The following is a 21,620-nucleotide window of genomic DNA, read 5'->3' on the forward strand; positions in this document are numbered from 1 at the left end:
TCCTTCATAAATTTCACTGTATGTTTTATAATTAGTGTTTTGTTTACTTTTATGTTAAAATAAATACAAGGACTGGAGTTTTGCTTCAGGAAGCAAAGTTACTCACTTTGTCAAGTTGAAATCATTCCTTCACTGAAAAATATTAACTTTCTATTTCATGAAGTGGTATCAGAATTTTTTAATAACTAAAAATACATTATCAATTGGGTTTTGCAATTATTTTTATCATAAAAATATTTTACTTTATCTGTAGAACCAAGCCAGTAACTTGAAACATTTTTAAGGATTTAGATTAGGTTGACCAATAATTTAAATGACTTCAAATAATTAAATGTCACGTCATTTGAAAAAGGTTTCAAATTTAGTGTACATCTAGCATGCTTATAAGTACTTGCCACATCTTTTTCTTGTTTTCTTTTTGCTCAAATTTGCTTGTCTTTTACTTATTTAATGACCTCTCAGTAGCTCAGACCATATTTTGTCCTTTGTCCTTCTCTGTGTGATTATATGAATGTTCCTAAGAGAGTGTCTCCAAATACCCTGTCACATCTAGATAAGCCCTGCTTTCCTTCAGATGCTTCAATAAATCCAGAAACGGAAGTTCTAATGAAAGGACAATATATATTTTTTTTATCATTGTAATGTCCTGACTAGTTTTTTGTTAATTATAAAATTTTATATCTCAATTATCTGTTTGTTGAGTATGAGAAAGCTACCAACTAGAGAAATTATCCTGCTAAATATTTATTTGTATCATATATATACGATGTCTAATCCTAACCTGTTCAATCCCCTGTTTTCTTCTATGCTTTCAACTAGGTTTTTTTTTATGCTTTAAGTTTTGAATATCCACAGGCTGAATCTCAAGATAGTTAAATAGAAGAAAGAACTAAGTTTCAAACTGTCTTCCATTCATCACATACACACACACACAAACACACACACACAGTATAATTGTAAATGCTAAAATAAAACACAGCTGTTAAAGCAACTGGGAGACATGTAAGCAAATGAATATTAGCAGAACATTTAACACTTGATGCTAATTTCCTAAATCTGTCTATCTTCTTCAATTTAAGTCATTAGTGAATATTTTGCCATAAAAATTTCCACTAGAACCAAAATAAAACAGAAAACAATTCCAAAACCAAAAACATCATGAAAGCTGTTAAGACTACATTGGTAGTTTTAGGTAGAAATTATTTCTTCATGTCATTAAGAACATTTCTATATCCTCTAGCTATATCTTGCTTGTTATTAAATATATACCTCTCATCTTGCCCCTTGTAATTTTAGAACCTGCTATCAAGTAGACATTAAAGATTTATTAGAGTTGTTGTACTCAAATAGAAGTGAAATTTCTCTTGTTGTGATGGCTCACACCTATAATCCTAGCAAGTCAGGAGGTTGAGATCTGAGGATAGTGGTTCAAAGCCATTGTGGGCAGAAAAGACAGATTCTTCTGCTGACCAGCAAAAATCTGTAAGGGGAGCTGTGTACTGCTTGAGCTGCTCAAGTAGTAGCTAACCAACCTTGAACAGAAAAAAGCCAAGGAAGAGCACAAGGCCCTCAGTTCAAGCCTGAGTACAGGCACCAAACAAACAAAGAATGAAGGGAAATTTTTTTTTTTTTAATATTTCCTAGTGGGGAGGATCAAACTCAGGGCCTTGCACTTGACAGACAAGTGCTCTTTTGCTGAGCTAAATCCCAACCACTGAAGTAAAAACTTTAAGCATTAGAATTAGTTCTACTCACATTTATGTTTGTATAGACATGTACAAATTAGCATCTTTTAAAAAAGCAATATTACATTCATAGATTCCACACATCTTCATATATTTTCTCTATCCATTTGTAAGGTTCTAAGCCTAAATTTCTTGCATATTATAAATTGTGTTTCTAAATTTGTAAAAATAAAAGATTAAATTGTAGAGCAAAATTGAACACTTTGCCTTTCAGGGGCCTAATTCCAGACCTACTATTCCATGTGTTTTATTTTAGAAGTTACTAAATGTCCTGTTTTTCCTGTCTTGTTCACTGGGCAAACAGGGGTAGATGGTCTCCCTCCCTAGATAGGAGACGACCTCCTAGCCCCAGGATTCAAATCCAACATGCATCTCCGGAGAATGACAGGTACTAGTCACCTCCTGATGGACAAGTGGCTTCGAGAGGCTCATAGGACACCAAGTGAAAGAGAGAGGAATGGTTGTTAATACATGCTTTCTTCCAGGAACCAGAGCAAAATACAGAGAGCTCTGCCAGTTATTTCTCCCAACTCTCTTAAACCACCTCAGAATATTTACCAAAAGGAAAGCAGCATAGAAAACGATGTAGATTCAGATAAATAAAGTCAAGATTAGAGAAAAGTTCTCCTCTCAGAAGCATTCAGTTCAGTATTTGGAATTTCCAGAAATGTATTTATCAATAGTTTCTTGATTATATTAGATTAAGCAAAATTCTCTGCTTTAAAGTGTATTAATATCTGCTAGAGCAGATTGGTTACATCTGCTGATAGCTTAATCTCAGTTTTCTTTCCTGCTGTGTAAGTCTGTTTTCAGGATGCAGTTTAGGCTTTGGGGTTAAAAATGGTATAATGTAGAGCACTTGATTCTTGCATACTTTATGCATTTGTGTTTTCAAACCAAATGTCAGCTAAGGACATTCTACAAGGTAGTTTGTAGAGAACAGTGTCAGTACATTGAATATATTTCATACAAAGCTCTAAGAAGTGCCACAACATCTATGCTCCAGGAATTTACAATTCTTAGTTTTTAGTAATTCAATTCTCCTATATTTATTGCGTTTTTTCATACATAGTCTTTACAATATTTTTTCCTATGTGGTCACAAAACATTTGGGGCATCAAAGATGCCTTTTGTCAGCAGAAATTCCATCACACAGTGGTTGCTGGTGGCTCACACCTATAATCCTAGCTACTCAAGAGATTGGGTTTTGAGGATTCTGGTTTCAAGCCAGCATGGGCAGACAGATCTGAGAGATTCTTATACCCAGTTAATCAGCAAAAAGCCAAAAGTGAAGGTATGGCACACAAGTAGTAGAGCCTTGAGCATAAAAGCCAAGTGAGAGAGCAAGGGCTTGAGTTCAAGCCCTAGTACTGGCACACACACACACACATACACACACACACACACACACATACACACACACAAATATGTATTATTCTATGAGACTGGTAACATTTATTAAATAAGTAGATGCAGTATCTCTGAAAGAGAACAATCAGATACATGATAACTCATTGTACAAGCATGATGGCTCTTGTTTTTCTTGTTTGCTTTGTACCAGTCTTTGGGCTTGAACTCAGGGCCTAAGCACTGTCCCTGAGTGCTCAAGACTAGCACTTCTACCACTTGAGCCAACATTCTTCTTCTGGCTTTTTTTTATGGTTAATTGGAAATAAAAGTCTCATAGACTTTCCTGCTCATGCTAGCTTTAAACCTTGATCATGAGATCTTAGCCTCTTTACTAGCTAGGAAAAAGAGTCATGAGACAAGAGTGCTTTGTCAGCTTATTCTTGACAGTAGTTGTAGCCTGTTGAAGAGTGATATAATTTATTTTCTCTCTGCACATTAGGATGTCTCCAGAATTTCAACTTGATAGAAAAATTAACTTCATAATATAAAAAATTAATGTCATTTAATAATGTTGGGAAAGACAACAAACTTCAAGATTTTGAGCATATTTTAGTTCATAAAATATTAACCATTTAATATGACTTAGGTATTTGGAATTCCAAGTTCCTTCTGCTATAAAAGACTCATACTCTAGGCTTTCTAGGATGGGAAGAATTAGTGCTAGGTAATAATCAGCATAATATATATTTCATATATTTACTAAGTGCAAAATTTTGTATATACACTATTTTAATGACTTATTTGTAAATAAATCCTACATTAAACCAGAAAATAATACATCTTAAATAGCTCGATAAGGAAATTAATTGCTGTAGAGAATAGAAAATAATAGTAAACTGTCATTCGTCAGTAGGAACAAACGGTGCCCATCAAAATGAGGAATTATTAACTAATGGTGAGTTTTTAAGTAGCTGTGTCATCCACTTGATAAAGCTTAGTGAACATGTGCATTGTACCTGTTACTAGCACTATTTACTGACTCAGAAGTCCCTACTATTCTAAGTGAAATACCATCAGGGCGAGTAGAGTGAATATTTATTAGGAGTTGGGAAAATGTGCCCTCTGACCTAGGAAACTGCGAGTGAGAAAAACACAGTGTGTTCATATTTGTGACTGTTTCCATGGTCAGGACATGGATGTCTTATATCAGTGTCCTATTTCATTATTTTGAATGATATGAAAAGTGATTGTTCAGGTTTACTAGCAAGTTGACATAAGTAAAAAATTAATTAGTTTCCCCTTCCACAGCATAAACATACACACAAATTTGCTCAGACTTGCATACACACAACTAATAATAAACTATTTTGGCATAATTTAATTTCAGTAGTGAAGTGTCTGTGTGTGTGTGTGTGTGTGTGTGTGTGTGTGTGTGTGTGTGTGTGTATGCTGGTCCTGGGGCTTGAACTCAGAGCCTGAGTTCTGTCCCTGAACTTTTATTGTTCAAGACTAGATCTGTACCACTTGAGGCACAGCTCCACTTCTAGCTTTACTGGTAGTTAATTGGAGATTGGTCTCACAGGTTTTGCTGTGTGAACTGTCTTTGAACCATGATTCTCAGATCTTAGTGTCCTGAGTAATGAAGATTTCAATTATAAGCTTGAGCCATTTGTGCCGGGCTTGACAGTAGCATTCTTGACAATATATATTTTTATTGTTTTGCAAAGTACCAAATTATATAGGTTTATATATAAGAATATTTTTTCTGGAAACCATTTTTTAAACAATAATAAAAATACACTAATTGGCCAGATGCTGGTGGCTCATGCCTATAATCCTAGTTATTCAGGAGGCTGAGCACTGAGGATGTAGTTTGAAGCCAACCCAGGCAGGAAAGTCCATGAGATCCTTACCTTCTGTTAACTACTAAAAGGCCAAAGTGGAGTTGTAGCACAAGTGTTAGAGTACTAGCCTTCAGCAAAATGGGAGTGCTCAGTCCCTGAGTTTAATCCTCAGCACCAGCATACACACACAAATACAGTAATTGAAGGGGATATTTAATCAAAGTACATCATATGCATGGATGGAAATATCTCAATGAACCCTTTTTGTACAATTAGTATTTGCTAAGAAAATAAAGAGAAAAAGTATGTAGTACTAGATACTTAGGGGAATATTTCTGATATTCATAGTATGAAAGTTTTTTGCAGTTTTTTTTTTTTTTACTAAAAATGTTAGTGCTTCTTAACATTATCATGGCATTAATCTATGCCTATATATGTCTCAGAATCTTTATAAAGCTTAGATCCACTTATAACTTGAAATTTACCAAATGGGTACATCAGCCAATGGCTAAAACATTAACAAAATATTTTCTAAATGGCTACTTTGTGAATAGCTATTCACAAAAGAATGCATGTAACTTTGAATTACTAAGCTTCTGAATTTCAGTATTCATCTAGGTATGAAAAGGTAGTATATGTTGCTCTAATAATTATAATTACCTAGCTTAACCTGGAACTATTTTTGTAACTGAAGCATTCTTATTAGTGATTTTTAAATTTTTTTTCTATTTAGTTCTTAAAAAATAAATTTTATTGTAAAAGTGATACACAGAGAGGTTACAGTTACATTAGTCAGGTAATGACTTGAACATTGTCACCCTCTTTCCTCATTCTCTCCCAGTTTTTCCATTCCCAAGTTCTTTTTTAACAAAAGAAATGTGCTTTATTTTAGTTTATATTGTCTTTTGAATATTTTATTATCTTTATGTAGTTGTACAAAGGAGTTGCCATTTATCAAAGCAAATTATGAACAGTGCATCTTGATCAATGTCACCCCTTTCAACATTCTTACCGATCCTCTCCTGTACTTACCTAATTTAATTATTATTATTATTTTTACTCATGCATTGACTTTTTGCCATTATCAAAGCAGATTCTGTGAATCATGCATCTTCATCTGTATCACCACAACCCCCGCCTTGACCCAGTCCTTCCCTTATATTTCTTAATTCTGTGGTGTATGCAATTAATTCTTACCTAGATTCTCTTCCCTTTCCCCCTTCATTCATCTACTCCTCTCCCTTTGGTTTCACTCCCCTCCTTGAAAGTACCCATATCCTTGCACTAGGCTTTGACTGTCTTTTTAAATAATTATATTATTTTCACTTTCCATAGAGTTCATTCTATTTTAGTCAATTCATTTGTAATACCTTGCTTAATACTCAATGTGTTTACTTGTAGATTTATAGGCACATTCTAGCTACCACTAATGAGGGAAACCATGCAACCTGTATGTCTCTGGGCCTGACTTATTTCACTCAATATATTTTTTTCCAATTATGTACAATGGTACAATATCATTGATTCGGATGGATATTATCTACATATACCAAGTTTTCTTGATCCATTTGTTCATTGAAGGACATCTAGGCTGATTCCATGCCTTGGCTATGGTGAATAGTGCTGCAATAAATATGGTTGTGCTGGTAGCTTTACGACATCTTGGTTTGTGATCTTTTGGATAAATGCTCCAAAGTGGAATTAATGGGTCATAGGAAAACTCTAGGTTTAGTTTTTTGAGGAACCTCCACACTGATTTCCACAATGGCTGAATAAACTTGCATTCCTACCAACAGTGTAATACAGTTCCTTTTGGCCACATCCCTCCTCCCTTATTTTTCTTCTATCCCCCCCTTAATTCCCTCCCTCACCCCCCAGAGTTTTACAGTTTGGTTTACAGAATATTATATTGTAATTATTTTTGTTTCATTGATTGGCCTTTTACCCTTTGTCTCTCCATTTTGATGTTCTCCTTCCCTTCCCTAGTTCTGATAAGTATATACAATACTCCAGGTACAAAAATCAGTTACAGTGACGTCAGGGGTAATACCATGGGGAAGAAAGATAAAAGTAAAAGATATAGTTTCACATGGTATGCTGAAAGTAACAACAATGATAAACCACTTATGTCTATAACTTGGAGTTCGTTTTGATTAGCATCATCTTATGTGTTCATATGGACATAGCTATTGAGCTATTTTGATTTTCTCCTAGGACTATCCTAGACATTATCAAGAAAACTAATAACAACAGATGCTGGTGAGGATGTGGAAAAAAGAGAACCCTACTAGACTGTTGGTGGGAGTGTAAACTGGTTCAACCACTCTGGAAAGCAGTATGGAGGTTCCTCAAAAGACTAAATAAACATAGAGCTCTCCCATGACACAGCAACCCCGCTGTTGGGCATTTACCCAAAGAATTTCAAGCAAGACCACATTAAAGCTACCAGCTCAACTGTGTTCATCACAGACAATTTACTATCCCTAAAGTATGGAACCAATCCAGATGCCCCTCAGTAGATGAATGGATCAAGAGAATGTGGTATATATACACAATGAATTCTGTGCTTCCATCAGAAAGAATGACATTGTCCCATTCATAAGGAAATGGAAAGACTTTGAAAAAGTCATACTAAGTGAAGTGACCCAGACGCAAAGAAACATAGACTCTATGGTTTCCTTCATTGGTTAGTAATTAGAGGGTTTAATTTTTTAAGCTCTGAGTATATTATAGATATCAGGCCCTTATCTAATGTATAGCTAGTGAAACTGTTCTCCCATCCTGTGGGTTTTCTATTTAGCTTCTTTGCTATGCCCTTTAACATGCAGAAACTTTTAAGTTTGACACTATCCCATTTATCCAGTATTTCTTAGATTTGTTATGACTCTGGATCTTTACTTAGGATGTTTTGACTTGTGCCTAGGAGCCCTAGTGTTTCCTCTCCCCTTACTTTAATATTATCATAGTATCTGAACTTACATTGAGGTCTAGGATTGATTTTGGTGCAAGGTGATATATAAAGATCTAGTTTCAGTTTTCTGTATGTGGACAGCCAGTTTTGCCAGCACCATTTGTTGAGGAGACTGTCTTTCTTCCTTATCAAATATTAGATGGTGATAGGTCTGCGGGCTCATTTCTGGGTCTTCTGTCCCATTGGTCCTCAGTAGCTTTTCTGCATGCCAATAAGAAGACCAAGACTCAAATCAGGAAAGCAACCTATTTTTAATAGCCTCAATTTTTTTTAAAAAAAAAAGACACCTAGGAATCAAGTTAAGCAAAGATGTGAAGGAATGACCTCTGTTGCAAAAACTAAAAATTTGAAAAAGGAAAGTTAAAGAAGATTTAAGCAAATGGAAAGCCCTTTGATGCCTCTGGAAGAATTAACTTTGAGAAAATGACAATACAGTTCAAGGCAATTTACAAGTTCAATGCAATACCTATCCATCAAAATCCAAACAACATTCTTCAATGAAACAAAGATGGTACTCTAAGTTTTCATATGGAAAAACAAAAGGCCATGAATGGCAAAAGCAATGCTTATAAGGAAGAACAGTGTTGGAGGAATATCAATTCCAAATTTCAAACTCTATTACAAAGCCATAGTAATATTTTATTTTATTTTGAAGTATTTATACAAATGTGTTTTAATTCAGGATTTCAATTCAGTTTCAGTAGGTGAAATTAAGAGCGCAGATGGTTTTTGCATTAATATTCCTATTTTTTTTTCTGCTTTTAATGGTACCACAGCTTGAACTCAGGGCCTCAAACTGGTTTGGCTGGTTGTTTCTTAGATGGGATCTCATGGCTTTTATAAAAAAATTTTATTTATTGTCAAAGTGATGTACAGAGGGGTTACAGTTTCATACATAAGGCAGTGAGTACATTTCTTATCCAACTTGTTACCTCCTTCCTCATTTTTCTCCCTCCTTCTCCGCTTCCCATCCCCTCAAGAGTTTTACAGTTGGTTTATGGCATATAGTTTTGTAAGTATTGCTGTTGCATTGGTTCGCCTTTTACCTTTGTCTCTCCATTTTGATGCTCCCTTTCCCTTCTCTAGTTCCAGGAAACATATATACAATACCCAGGGGACCGAAATCCGTAACAATGACACCTGGAGGTAAAAGCAGATAACCTGAAAACATTGCAGGAAGGAATAGGAGACAAACTTGGGCTTCTTGGCATAGGTCATAACTATCTTAATAAAGGTCCAGAAACACAACAAATCAAAGAAAGGTTGGATAAATGGGACTGCATCAAACTGTAGAGCTTCTATGTGGAAAAGGACATAGCTTTCCAGATAAATAGAAAGCCCAAATATTGGGAGAAGATATTCACTGCACATACAACAGACAAAGCCCTCATATCTAAAATATACGTAGAACTCAAAAATTTAAGTTCTCCCCCACAAAAAATATCCTGAAAGAAACAACTGCCCCCTTAATAAATGGGCTAAAGACCTAAAGAGACTTCTCTGAAGAGGAAATGAGAATGGCCAAGGGACACATGAAGAAGTGCTCTACATCACTGACCATAAAAGGAATGCAAATCAAAACAACACTGAGATTCCACCTCACCCCAATAAGAATGTCCATTATCAGGAAAACTAATAATAACAAATGCTGGAGGGGATGTAGACAAAAGGGAACCCTGCTACACTGCTGGTGGGATTGTAAACTAGTTCAACCACTCTGGAAATCAGTATGGAGGTTCCTCAAAAGGCTAAACATAGAACTCCCCTATGACCCAGCAGTGCCACTTTTGGGCATCTACCCAAAAGATTACAAGCAAGACTACACTAAAGCCACCAGCACAACTGTGTTCATCGCAGCACAATTTGCCATTGCTAAAGTATGGAACCAAACCAGATGCCTCTCAGTAGATGAATGGATCAAGAAAATGTGGTATATACACACAATGGAATTCTATCCCTTTTTCAGAAACAATGACACTGCCTCATTTGTAAGAAAATGGAAGGACTTGGAAAAATTATACTAAGTGAAGTGAGCCAGACCCAAAGATACATAGACTCTGTGGTTTCCCTCATTGGTAATAATTAGTACACATCTAGGATAGTCCTAGAAAAAGATCACAACAGCTCAGTACTATGTACATATGAATACATAAGATGCTACTAAGTGAAATGAACTCCAAATTATGGAAATAATTGGTTTAGCATTGTCATTGTTATTTTCAACATAGCATGTTAAATTATGCCATTTTCTTTTGTCTTTCTCATGGCTTTTTTGTCCATGCTATCTTTGAACCACACTCCTCTGGATCTCATCCCCCCAACTAGTTAGAATTTAATTCGAGGATACATTTTAATGTTGTGGGACTCAAATACTAGAAGTAGTTTATGATAACCCTATTTGTTGCTCAAATATAGTGCTTTATTACTTGAACCATAGCTCCTGTCTTTTGGTGATTAATTAGAGATAAAGATATCGTACCTGGGCTAGTTTTGAATCACTATCCCCAGATTTCTGCCTCCTGAGTAGCTAGGACTACAGAAGGAAGCCATTGGTACATCAAATCCCACTTTTTTGTTTTGTTTGGTTTTGGTTTACATTAGAACTTAAATTCAGAGCTAAATGCTAAGCAGCTACTTTGTCACTTGATTCACCTGCCCTGTCCTTTTGCTTTTAGTCTGTTTTTCAGTTTGTTTTTGATGTTCAGATACAATCTCATGATTTTGCTCAAGTTGATATCATAGTGTGACCCTCATACTCTTGTTTCCAAAGTATCTGGGTATACCTGTGTACACACATGACTCCATTTAGCTTATTTTTGATATTTTTTATTGAAATATTACCCATGAGAGCCTTGGTCCATGATCTTCCCATCTCTTGTTCTGGAGCAGTGAAGATTACAGACATGCTTCATCACACTGGGTCATGTAACTTTTGTGGGACTGGATTTCTTTATCTGTATTAGAATTCAGCTAACATTGTAGGTGGACTTACTGAATACTAATGTCTCTTGAAATTTTACACCTAAATCTGTTCTTTCTTGTTGCATAAAGTACAAATTAAACATAAAACAATGACTGATAGGCCATTATGAATAATGCAGTCCAAAAGTCATTCTTTATTTATAGTATATCAAATAGTGCTGAAGCCCCAAAACAAGTTTTATTTCATACATAGTTTAATGCAAAATAGATTTTGATTCCTCTATATTTTTCTTTCAGTGTAATTTTTGATGGCCAAGTTCTATTCTAATATACAACATAGCACATATGTACATTCTGTAATGTTTGAGTTCATACATCTTTTTCTGGTTCATCAAATACTTCTCATTACTATACTGAAACTCCTCAAAATCTTTTCTCTAGATTTTTTGAATTGTAAATGTTATATTCACTCTGTTATATTCACCCTGCTGTGTAATAGTGCACCCTCACTAAGTTCTAAAAGATGCTTGTGGCCTTTTACTGCACCCAGGTTGAAGGCTGTAGGAAGGCTCATGGTAGTCTACACCTCCTCCCTTCCCTGTCCCCCAAGATCTTCCCATCTGATTCAACTGTCTCAACTCATATCATGCTTGCCTTCTCATGGTTGCTTGAGCATACAAGGCACACACCTGCCTGTGCCAACACACCTGCTGTCTCTCTGCTGGGAATATTCTGCCCTTAGAAACATACACGACTAACTCTCTCCACTTAAGTTTTGCTGAATTCTACCATCATTGGTTCTTCATTGACACCACTAAATGATCACAACCACATATCCCCTGAATCGCAGCCCCATACTTCTGATCCTTGTTACCCTGTTTACATTTTGTTGTTGGATTGATCACCTTCTTCCACATTATGTAATGGATTTGTATGAAATTGTTTTTGATGTTCAATTTTTGTCTTCTACTGGTAAAATGCCCTCCCCTATCCTCTTCCTCCTTTTTATTCTTCTCCTTCCTCCCTCCCGCCCCTTCTTTCTCCTCCCTCCTTATTCTCCTTTTTGCTGATATTCAGGGTTGAGCAGTGCTCGCGCTTAACTGAGCTTAACTCAGGTCATTCACCTAATACTCTTACTTGGCTTTTTTTTTATTTGGTGCTGTCTGGACCTTGAACACAGGTCCTGGACCCTGTCATTTTGCTTTTTTGATCAAGGCTAGCACTTTGCCACTTGAGCCACAGCTCCACTTCCATTTTTTGGGTGGTTATTTTTAGATAAAGATCTAACCAACTTTCCTACCCAGTCTGGCTTTGAACAAGGATCCTCAAACCTCAGCCTTTTGTGTAACTAGGATTACAGGCATGAGCCACCCCACTACTGATAAGGATTTCTAATGTAAAGCAGTCCCTGACATAATACTGGACACTTAATTAAGATGTCTAATGCTAATAAATATGATTGTCTTAATATTGCTAGTCAGAGGGCAATCAGGAAAGAAAATATGCGTAAATTGTAGATATTCAGAGGGCAGTCCAAAATACATACTTCTGTGGTTTCTTGTTTTTAATGTATGGCTCTCTAGGCTACCATATTTAGAATGATTTAATTCAAATATATAGTAGTTTTATGTGTGATGAGTATGTTCATTTATTCCAGTGCCATAACCATTTTACTGTGTATGTGTCTTATAGCTTTATGTTATGCAGCTTAAATATAAACTGTCATATATTATTATTATATTGCAATATGAAGATGCATTTCAAATTCTAAATGTTGAGTACATATATGTACTTTTTGTAAGTGAATTGGAAACCTGAGCAAGAAGCTCATACCTGTATTCCTTGCTACCTAGGAGGCTGAGATCTGAGAGTGTTGAAAGCTACCCTGGGAAGAAAAGTCTGTAAGACTCATGTCCAATTACCCACCAAAAGGCAAGAAGTGGGAATGTGGATGAAGTAGTAGAGCATACACACACACACACACACACACACACACACACACACACACACACACACCCCAAAATCAAGCCACCAAAAAAAAATAAAGTAAATTGGGGACCTTTTCTGTGTTTTATAGCATGTGATTAGCTTTCTAAAATGGCACATGAAAGTCTGACACCAGTGGCTCATGACTGTAATCCTAGCTAATCAGGAGGCTAAGATCTGAGGATCACCCTTCAAAGTCATTCCTGGCAGGAAAGCCAATGAGACTCTTATCTTGTATTAATCATTGGAAAGTCTGAAGTAGAGCAGTGGCTCAAGTGGCAGAGTGCTAGAGTGAAAAATCCCAGGGACAGTGTCCAGGCCTGGAGTTCAAACCACATGACTCAGCACCAAAATTAAAATAAAATGGCACATGATTATTATGACTTCTTTCTGATGATTTTAAAAATGGTTTTGTTGATGTAAGTACTTATATTTACATCAGCATCTTGTATTATGACATTTTTCTTCTTTTTCCAAAATATTTTGTAGTGGAAATATAAGCTTGGGTAACACCTAGTTTGAACCTCTCAAAGTAAAAGAGCACTGTAGCCCATGTGGTCTTTCAGTACCTAAGTCATTACTTTCACATTTATCATCATTATATTTTGCCATCGAATTTATGTTCCCAACAGGGAGGTAAAGTTGCCACTTGGAGGCCCATGTCAGTTCCAGGATATAGATTGATTTGTTTAGACAGATGAAATGTCAATTGTTTATGTCTCCACTTGACAACTTGTGTCTGCCTTGCAGCAATTTTGATATTTAATTAGAATTTTTTATTTCATATTTTATTTTGAAAAGTACTGACTGACCAAACCATTTTGATAAGATGGTTGTCATTCTTCATATGTCATGTTTTAAATCACTGTATGATGTTAGTGTAGTTTTATTCATCATATATTTTGTGTTTAACATTTCATTTCACAGGCATTCCAGAAAGTCTGAAAGATCTAGCATCCCTAAACAGACTAGGAAAAGCACTGGCTCTGATGCAGAAAGGTAGGCTTGGGGTGTGCTGTTTACCATCTCTTGTTTTCTTAGCACCTTCAGGGGTACTCACTCTCATTTAAGATGACCAGTTCTTAATTCCACTTCGTGATGTTCAAAAAACAATTCTAATCTTGTGTGGGAATAGTGTTACAGAAGAATGTAAAAGGGATCCATTAGTATTATTTTATTATAGTTTATTGTTATTATTTTAGTTGTACAAAGGGTTCAATATGTCAATTTATGAGTACTGTGCATTGCTATCAATGTCACTTCTTTCATTGTTCTTCCTGCATATTAAGTTTAAAGAGAACTTGTAATTTTCTTTATTTGGTCATTGGGATGACTAATAAGGATTAAATCAATACTGGCTTTAATATACATTTTAAGAACTAATATTGTGTTTCTGAGATTATATGAAATAAGTTCAATAGAATATACAAATATCTGAGGTTTAGTTATCCATTTGACTATCATCTAAACAAATGTCTTATTTTAAAATATATCATCTAAGATATTTCTTGTTTTTCAAGTACAAATATATACTCAGTTTGTATAAAATTTTTAACTAAATATTTGTTTACAGTACATCCAATTCCATAAAGTTTTGGAGTAATGACATAATGAAAATATTTTATGCATACAAAAACATCTAAGTAGTTCAAGTACTATGTAATTATTGTCTTTTATCTTATAAAAGAACATGTCTGGGGACACGGATGCAAACGAATCAGTGTATTCATGTATCATACATGCTACAGAGTTATGAAAAAGTACGTTAGTATTACTAAAATAAATGAAAGTATGCAAGCAAATGTGAAGAGTAGAGTGTTCATGAACGAACTCAATGTAAGAAAATTCTTTAAGATTTGAAATATTACTGGCACCGCTGGCTCATGCCTATAATCCTAGTTACTCAGGAGGCTGAGAATATCTAAAGTTTGTGGATCAGAGCCAGACCAGACAAAAAAAAGCCCTTCAGACTCTTATCTCCAATCCACTACCAAGACAATCCTGAAGAGGAATGGCACAAGTAGTAGAGTGCTGTTCTTGAGCAAGAAAGTTCAGGACAGCACCCAGGTCTTTAAAAGGCCCAGGATCCCACACACAATGAAAGAAAAAGAAAGAGAGGGGGGAGAAAGAAAGAGAGAGAGAAAAAAGAGAAAAAGAGAGAGAAATAGAGAGGGAGGGAAGGAGGGAGGGAAGGAAAGAGAAAGAAAGAAAGAAAGAAAGAAAGAAAGAAAGAAAGAAAGAAAGAAAGAAAGAAAGAAAGAAAGAAAGAAAGAAAAGAAAGAAAGAAAGAAAGAAAGGAAAGAAAGAAAAGAAAGAAAGAAAGAAAGAAAGAAAGAAAGAAAGAAAGAAAGAAAGAAAGAAAGAAAGAAAGAGACAGAGGGAGGGAGGGAGGGAGACAGGGAGACAGGGAGGGAGGGAAGGTAAAGGAAGGGAAGAGAAGGAAGGAAGGAAGGAAGGAAGGAAGGAAGGAAGGAAGGAAGGAAGGAAGGAAGAAAGGGAAAAATAGGCTTAAAATATTTGAGTTTGGAGAAAGTGCACCAGTTTTTGGATTGGAGAATGGAGATCAAGGCATGGGGAAAATGATTAAAAATGAAATGGAGACAGCCTGACCAAAAAAACCCCAAATGAATAATAAGTCTTTGGCATGTTAATGCTGTGCTAAAAAACCTCAATATCTTTATGAGTCATTAATGCTTTAAATATGGCTCATAAATGATCCATTTTAACTTCTATAACTTTGGCAGCTTTTTGGAAAGTGGATCAAAAGATCCAGGGGTAGATGAAAGACAGTTAGATTATCATAGTAGGCTTGGCTGACATGGAATTTGTACAATTCAGTGAATTGTTTCATTTAGAAATATGTGCAAGGTATGTATTAGGGTTTAGGACCAACTTAGTAGCAAAAACTGAAAACTTTCCAATAAATTGAGACCTGGAAAGGAGGTAGGAAATAAGGAAGCTAAGGAATTCGAGTAAAATGGAGATGGAATTTAGTCCTGGAAGAGTGGCGTTTGGAGAATGTAATTTATACTACAATAATGACCCAGCACACTTCAAAATAATACACAAAGGAGTTGAACACTGGAGAAAAAATGAAGCAGAATTCTAACAGATGAGTGAACAGATACATAAAACAACACCAATGATGTTTCATCTTTCATATTCTTCAACATAAACCAGATTACAAAAATTGAAAACTGTAACCTTTTTTATGTGTAGATTTATTTGCTTGTAATTTATAGCTCTCCATTGAATCTTATTGCAGTAGAAAACACATGCCTGGATGTTTTTCAAAGCATATTGTTGAATAGGTAGATGCAAAAGAATTGACTTAAATTTTCTAGGTTACTTTAGCTCTGATGTCTCCAGAAGATACCTTGAATTGATACCTAGCTTCAAGTGAAATGAATCCACAATATAACTTCTACATACACTGATTTTGATTTTGAGCTTGATTTGGTAATGCTGAGGATCAAGCCCAGGGCCTCACATCTGCTAGGCAGACAGTGTTATCACATGTGTATATCCACACCCTGCGTTATTAATTCTTTTTTTTTTTTTGTTTTTGGCCAGTCCTGGGCCTTGGACTCAGGGCCTGAGCACTGTCCCTGGCTTCTTCCCGCTCAAGGCTAGCACTCTGCCACTTGAGCCACAGCGCTGCTTCTGGCCGTTTTCTGTATATGTGGTGCTGGGGAATCGAACCTAGGGCCTCGTGTATCCGAGGCAGGCACTCTTGCCACTAGGCTATATCCCCAGCCCCACGTTATTAATTCTTGATCATTGTGAATTAACAAACTTTCCTTCTAATTAGCTCTTGCAAATCTCATGAAATGATCATAATCCTTACAAGCCTTTCTGTGGGCTTAGCTTCACAAGAAGTAACCTTGGATGAAAACATTTTAAAAGATATGATGAGCAGTTGGAGATAATAGACAGGCATGAACTGATTTCTGACCTCTGTGCCCAGCCAATTAAAGTGGTCTTTCCTGTTTGCTCTGGATCTCCTTGATCTGATAAAAACACTTAGCTTTTGCCTTTATGTAAATTTAGATATAAGACCTGCTAGCATCATTTCCATTCTAATAACTTTTCCTCTTGTAGAACTTACACTCTGCTGTCTGTGACATACTCTGTTTAGACCACAATTTGGAATTGCTTGAGGTGCTTGAAGCACTTTTTATGTTGTGCTCTTGGCAATTGGGACAAGCCTATGAAGTCTTTCTAGAGGCCATCAGAGGAGGAGTCATTTGATGACCACATGTATTACTGCATGCCTATCCACTCTTTAGCAAATCAGTTCTTTTTAAGTCCCAGAATGTATTTCTTGGCTTCACTAGAAGCAATTAATTATAAATATTTACACCCATGGAGTTGACCAGAACATCAAGGTTCTAGTGAGCATTGTGGTTCGGGTCAAAATACTACTCTTAGATGAAGGAAGAAGGTGGGATTGAATTCAGTGGTTAATATCAAGCCTTTGGATATGTTGAGCTGGAATATTCACATACATATATAAATACTACATACAGGCTGTGTTCTTATTCAAGGCTCTCTTCTGTATATTCATCCTCCAAACTATCAAACACGGTTCTGTTGAGTTCTGCCAAATAATTCCATACTTAGACATGTATTTATGTTTTTTTGTTACAAGACTAATTATATATCCTGAGATTTGAAATTACTATTTTGTACTTCATGTCAAAGAAGCAACTCTCATCTTACCAGAACAAAGATAGAACTAGACAGATCTATATGGGTCTACAAATTATCTCTGATTTTTTATGAATCTATGACTCTAGTGTTTGTATTTATAAGACAATAATAATTATAGCATCCCAGGATGTGAGAACTCTGTGTGTGTGTGTGTGTGTGTGTGTGTGTGTGTGTGTGTGTGTGTGTATGCATTCATGCTCAGAGATATACAGAGACAATCAGTGATTGGCATAGGCAAATGACCCCACTTTCATGATCAGTTAAGAATAGTTGTTTTTCTCTTCTTTTTTTTTTTTTTGTTTTGTTTTCTCTGCCAGTCCTGGGACTTGGACTCAGGGCCTGAGCACTGTCCTTGGCTTCTTTTTGCTCAAGGCTAGCACTCTGCCACCTGAGCCACAGTGCCACTTTTGGCTTTTTCTATATATGTGGTGCTGAGGAATCGAAGCCAGGGCTTCATGTATACAACGAAAGTATTCTTGCCACTAGGCCTTATTGACATCCCCCCTTTTTTCTCTTCTATCATTCATTCTCCTCTTCTTTCTCTACCTTGGTTCCTCCAAGTCTCTCCCTTACCTTCCTTGCACATCTCATTTTATTAAAAACAAAAAGCTTCAACAGCCTGGATTCTCTCAAATTTGTCTTTCCTGGCCACAGATTTTCTTATTCTCTTTTCCAAAATAAACATTATCTGTCTCCATTGTTTCTCCTCTCTCTTCAAATTGTGCATTATCTCCCTACTTCATTGGTGTATGAAGAATTCAGCCTGTAGCCACCATTCTGCCTTACGCAGGGAAAGTGGCATTCCTTGGTCTGGGTTTCTCATGCTTGCCACAGATTGGCTAGTGACAAGAACCTTTTCCCTTATAAAGGAAAAGCAAAACTTGTGCTAAAGAATTAATCTTGAACAGTGTGCTCTTTTCAGGTTCTAGAAGCCTCTTTGTGGTTTAGTAGCTTGAGCACTACGTCAAATATTGTACAACTCTACAATATTCACCCTAGAAACGACTGACCAGTTCCTTAAGTTACTTTTTATCCCTTTACCATTCAGTTGAGTGCCACATAAAGTCAACCTAATTAGTGACATTTCAGGTCATATTCAATTTGTCCTTTCTGGGTTTAAAAATGGCATTAATAAATGCAGGATGATTTTAGTAAAATTGCAATAATCATGACATTTCTCAGTATTAGGGTGAAAATTGTAGTATATAAATTTCAAGCCTCATTAAGAACATGTATTTTGGATAAGTTGCTATTCATAATAATAACTTTTAAAGAGTAAAAGAATAAAACTTTTCCATTAGCACCGAAAAGAACATTGTTATATAATCATTCCCATATAAGTTTTATACACTTGAGTTCATGTTAAAGCCAATTCAGAATGAATGAGCAGTATAACAATTATTGTCTGTTTGTTTTAATTTTTTTTGGAAATGGAGGTGACAGGTTTTCAGGTGTGAAAATAGAATCTGATTAAGCATTAAGCCATGGCTATATAGGAGAAAATACAGTATGACTAAAGACCTAAGCTGTACCTCTTTGCTATGGACATCTGAACATTTTCTCATTTGATTGTGGAAAAGGAGAGACTGAGTCAAAATCATGTCTCTGTGAAAATTAATTTATTGAAAATAAAGATTTTCAATATAAATGTAAGTTGGAGAAATACTTCATTAATATTTTTAGGTGATTATTATTACTTTTTTCTCATTCACAAAATCATGCAATAATCACATTTCATATCATTTCTTCAAAAGGAGGAAATGATATCTAATTTGTCCTGGGAAAGCATAATATTTAGTAGGTATTTCAATTGTGCATTTATACTGAAAATGATAAAAATCTGAAAGCATGATATTGTCTTAAGTCTAGATATATTAATTTGTTGGATAGTTTATGTCTCTGCTGGGATCTTGAATTCAGGCCACAGCTCTTGCTTAGGCTGGTGCACTACCAATTGAGCCATGCTTTTTGCTGGTAAATTGGGCGTAAGAGTTTCTTGGGTTTGTCTTCTTGGGCTGGTTTCAAAGCACTATCCTCAGATCTCAGCCTTTTGAATCAGGTTGCAGAAATGAGCTACTAGAGCCTGGCTTCCAAATTAATTTTCAATTCTTTATTTTTGCTTATTTTTAATTTTTAAAGTTATCTTAGGTAGTTATACAAAGGGATTTAAATTCAGCATGCCAGTTAATCTTTTGTTTAAAACAATGGCTTCACAAAAAATGGCTTCATCATGATTTATATATATATATATATATTTTTTTTTTTTTATCATCAAACTGAATTACAGAAAGGTTACAGTTTCATACATTAGGCACTGAATACATTTCTTGTACTGTTACGATTTTAAACACTATATGAAGATAATGGCAGATGTTTTAACAAATATCTTTTCAGTATGTGTGAGAATCTATGACTTAGTCACTTATCAGCCATTTCCATTCAACAAGTTGTATAAAATTATTTTTGCTTCAGTAATCTCAAAAGTATCCTGCCATAAGAATATTGGTTGCAAAGTAAATTATGAGTACTATAAAAACATATTCATTTTTGTTCTTTATTTCCTCTTGAAGGCTAGTTCTTGACATATCCCTGTACTTAATGTTGTAATTTCATTTACTCATTTTGTCAGCCTGCCTTCATTAAGCTCCTACTGTCTGTGAGGGTATATGTTATGCACTGGAGAGAGCTCAACAATCATCAAAATAAGAGAAAAAAAGACAGAAGTCTCTACCTTTGGAGAAATCATAAAGGGTTTATTACAATAGAGAAGCCTAGGTGAGCTCTCTAAAAAGAACTATAGGACATTTACATTCATTTGAATTCCACTTCAATAATTGTGGAATGGATTGTCTTCTGGTTCTTGAAAAAAATCACAATCTTTTATAGAATAATCAGCTTCTCCTTGGACATATGTGTTGGTATAAATTGAGTTTGAACTTGCTGACTGAAGATCTTTTTTGGCCCTAATGATTTAGGGTTCTCCCACCATGTCTTTCTAGAAGGAGATATGCAGCCCCACGAACAGCTGGTCAAACAGACATTAGGGAAAACATCCCACTCGCTCCAGAAGGAGTGAGCACTCTAGTGTCAGAACTATGTGTTCTATATACCACCTTCTGCCCGGAGGCTCAGCTCCACCTTCTCCACTTCTGACAAGGTTGCTATTCAGTGTACAGCCAGCATTCATGTCCTGCTCCAGGTGTAGGTGTGGTGTTGTACCTTCCTGAGCATTCCAAGTTTTCACTCACTTTTTTGATACCATATTTGAACCCACTCTTTGTGCTATTTAAACCTCTCTCCTTCATCTTCAATTACTTGCATCTCTCTTCACTGTGCTGGCCGTATTCTATAGCTCCTGTCAGTGAACTATCAACGAAAAGCAAACTTGCCTGTGTGTTATGTGCTTTCATTTGTTTGTGGCATATCCATATATAATTGATCAGATATGTGGAATTCTTTATGATGAATGACTCAGAATTTACTATGTATTTGCTTTCAGAAGTGTTAGGAAGAATTTTTAAAAATACTTTTATGTGTTTATAAACTCAGCATATTTTAAAGTTCTTTCAATTTAAAAATTTGGAGGCCATAAAATTAAAAAAATTGAATGCCAGCAAGTCATTTTAACTCTGGACATGTCTGCATGCTCTCAGATTTTCATTTGTAATTTCAGTAGTCACATCAGTATATTTCATAGCATGTGTCCAGGATTTTCTTAAAATTTTCAAGGTTTTTCCTACTTTAAAATAAAGTAAAAATGATTGGGAACTTAATAAAGCATTACAACAGTCTATGCCATCCGTAGTCCCTTTTTTTTTGTAATATTCCTTTGAAATATATAAAAATATATTTGAGTTTCCTTCCAGTGTCCCAGTTATTTTATGCCTATTTTAGTAGTAACAGGAAGAAGAAAAAGATCTTGGCCAGGTTGTATTGGAATTTCAGTCACTTCTTTGCTTTTTGTCTGCAGAATGCAAAGACAAGGGGGTTCCAGCCAGTCTCCTGTGGCAGAGAGCAGCCTGGGCAGCCGGCGAGGAAGACAGCTCCCACAGGTGCCAGTGAGGAGCAGCAGTATAGAACAAGGTATCC

The 21,620-nt window shown here is 35.7% G+C and overlaps 1 protein-coding gene across 1 annotated transcript in view; it reads left to right on the top strand.

The window, feature by feature from the left end:
* The window catches only part of Rims1 (regulating synaptic membrane exocytosis 1), a 547,387-nt gene that overhangs the window by 403,502 nt on the left and 122,265 nt on the right, over positions 1 to 21,620 (top strand). Inside the window, 5 exon segments of the mRNA XM_048353904.1 lie at positions 2,050 to 2,133; positions 13,746 to 13,817; positions 20,507 to 20,571; positions 20,574 to 20,688; positions 21,502 to 21,614. Of these exon segments, the coding sequence (XP_048209861.1) occupies positions 2,050 to 2,133; positions 13,746 to 13,817; positions 20,507 to 20,571; positions 20,574 to 20,688; positions 21,502 to 21,614 (449 nt within the window).

This window comes from Perognathus longimembris, chromosome 9, assembly GCF_023159225.1.
Source record: "Perognathus longimembris pacificus isolate PPM17 chromosome 9, ASM2315922v1, whole genome shotgun sequence".
Taxonomy (NCBI): domain Eukaryota; kingdom Metazoa; phylum Chordata; class Mammalia; order Rodentia; family Heteromyidae; genus Perognathus; species Perognathus longimembris.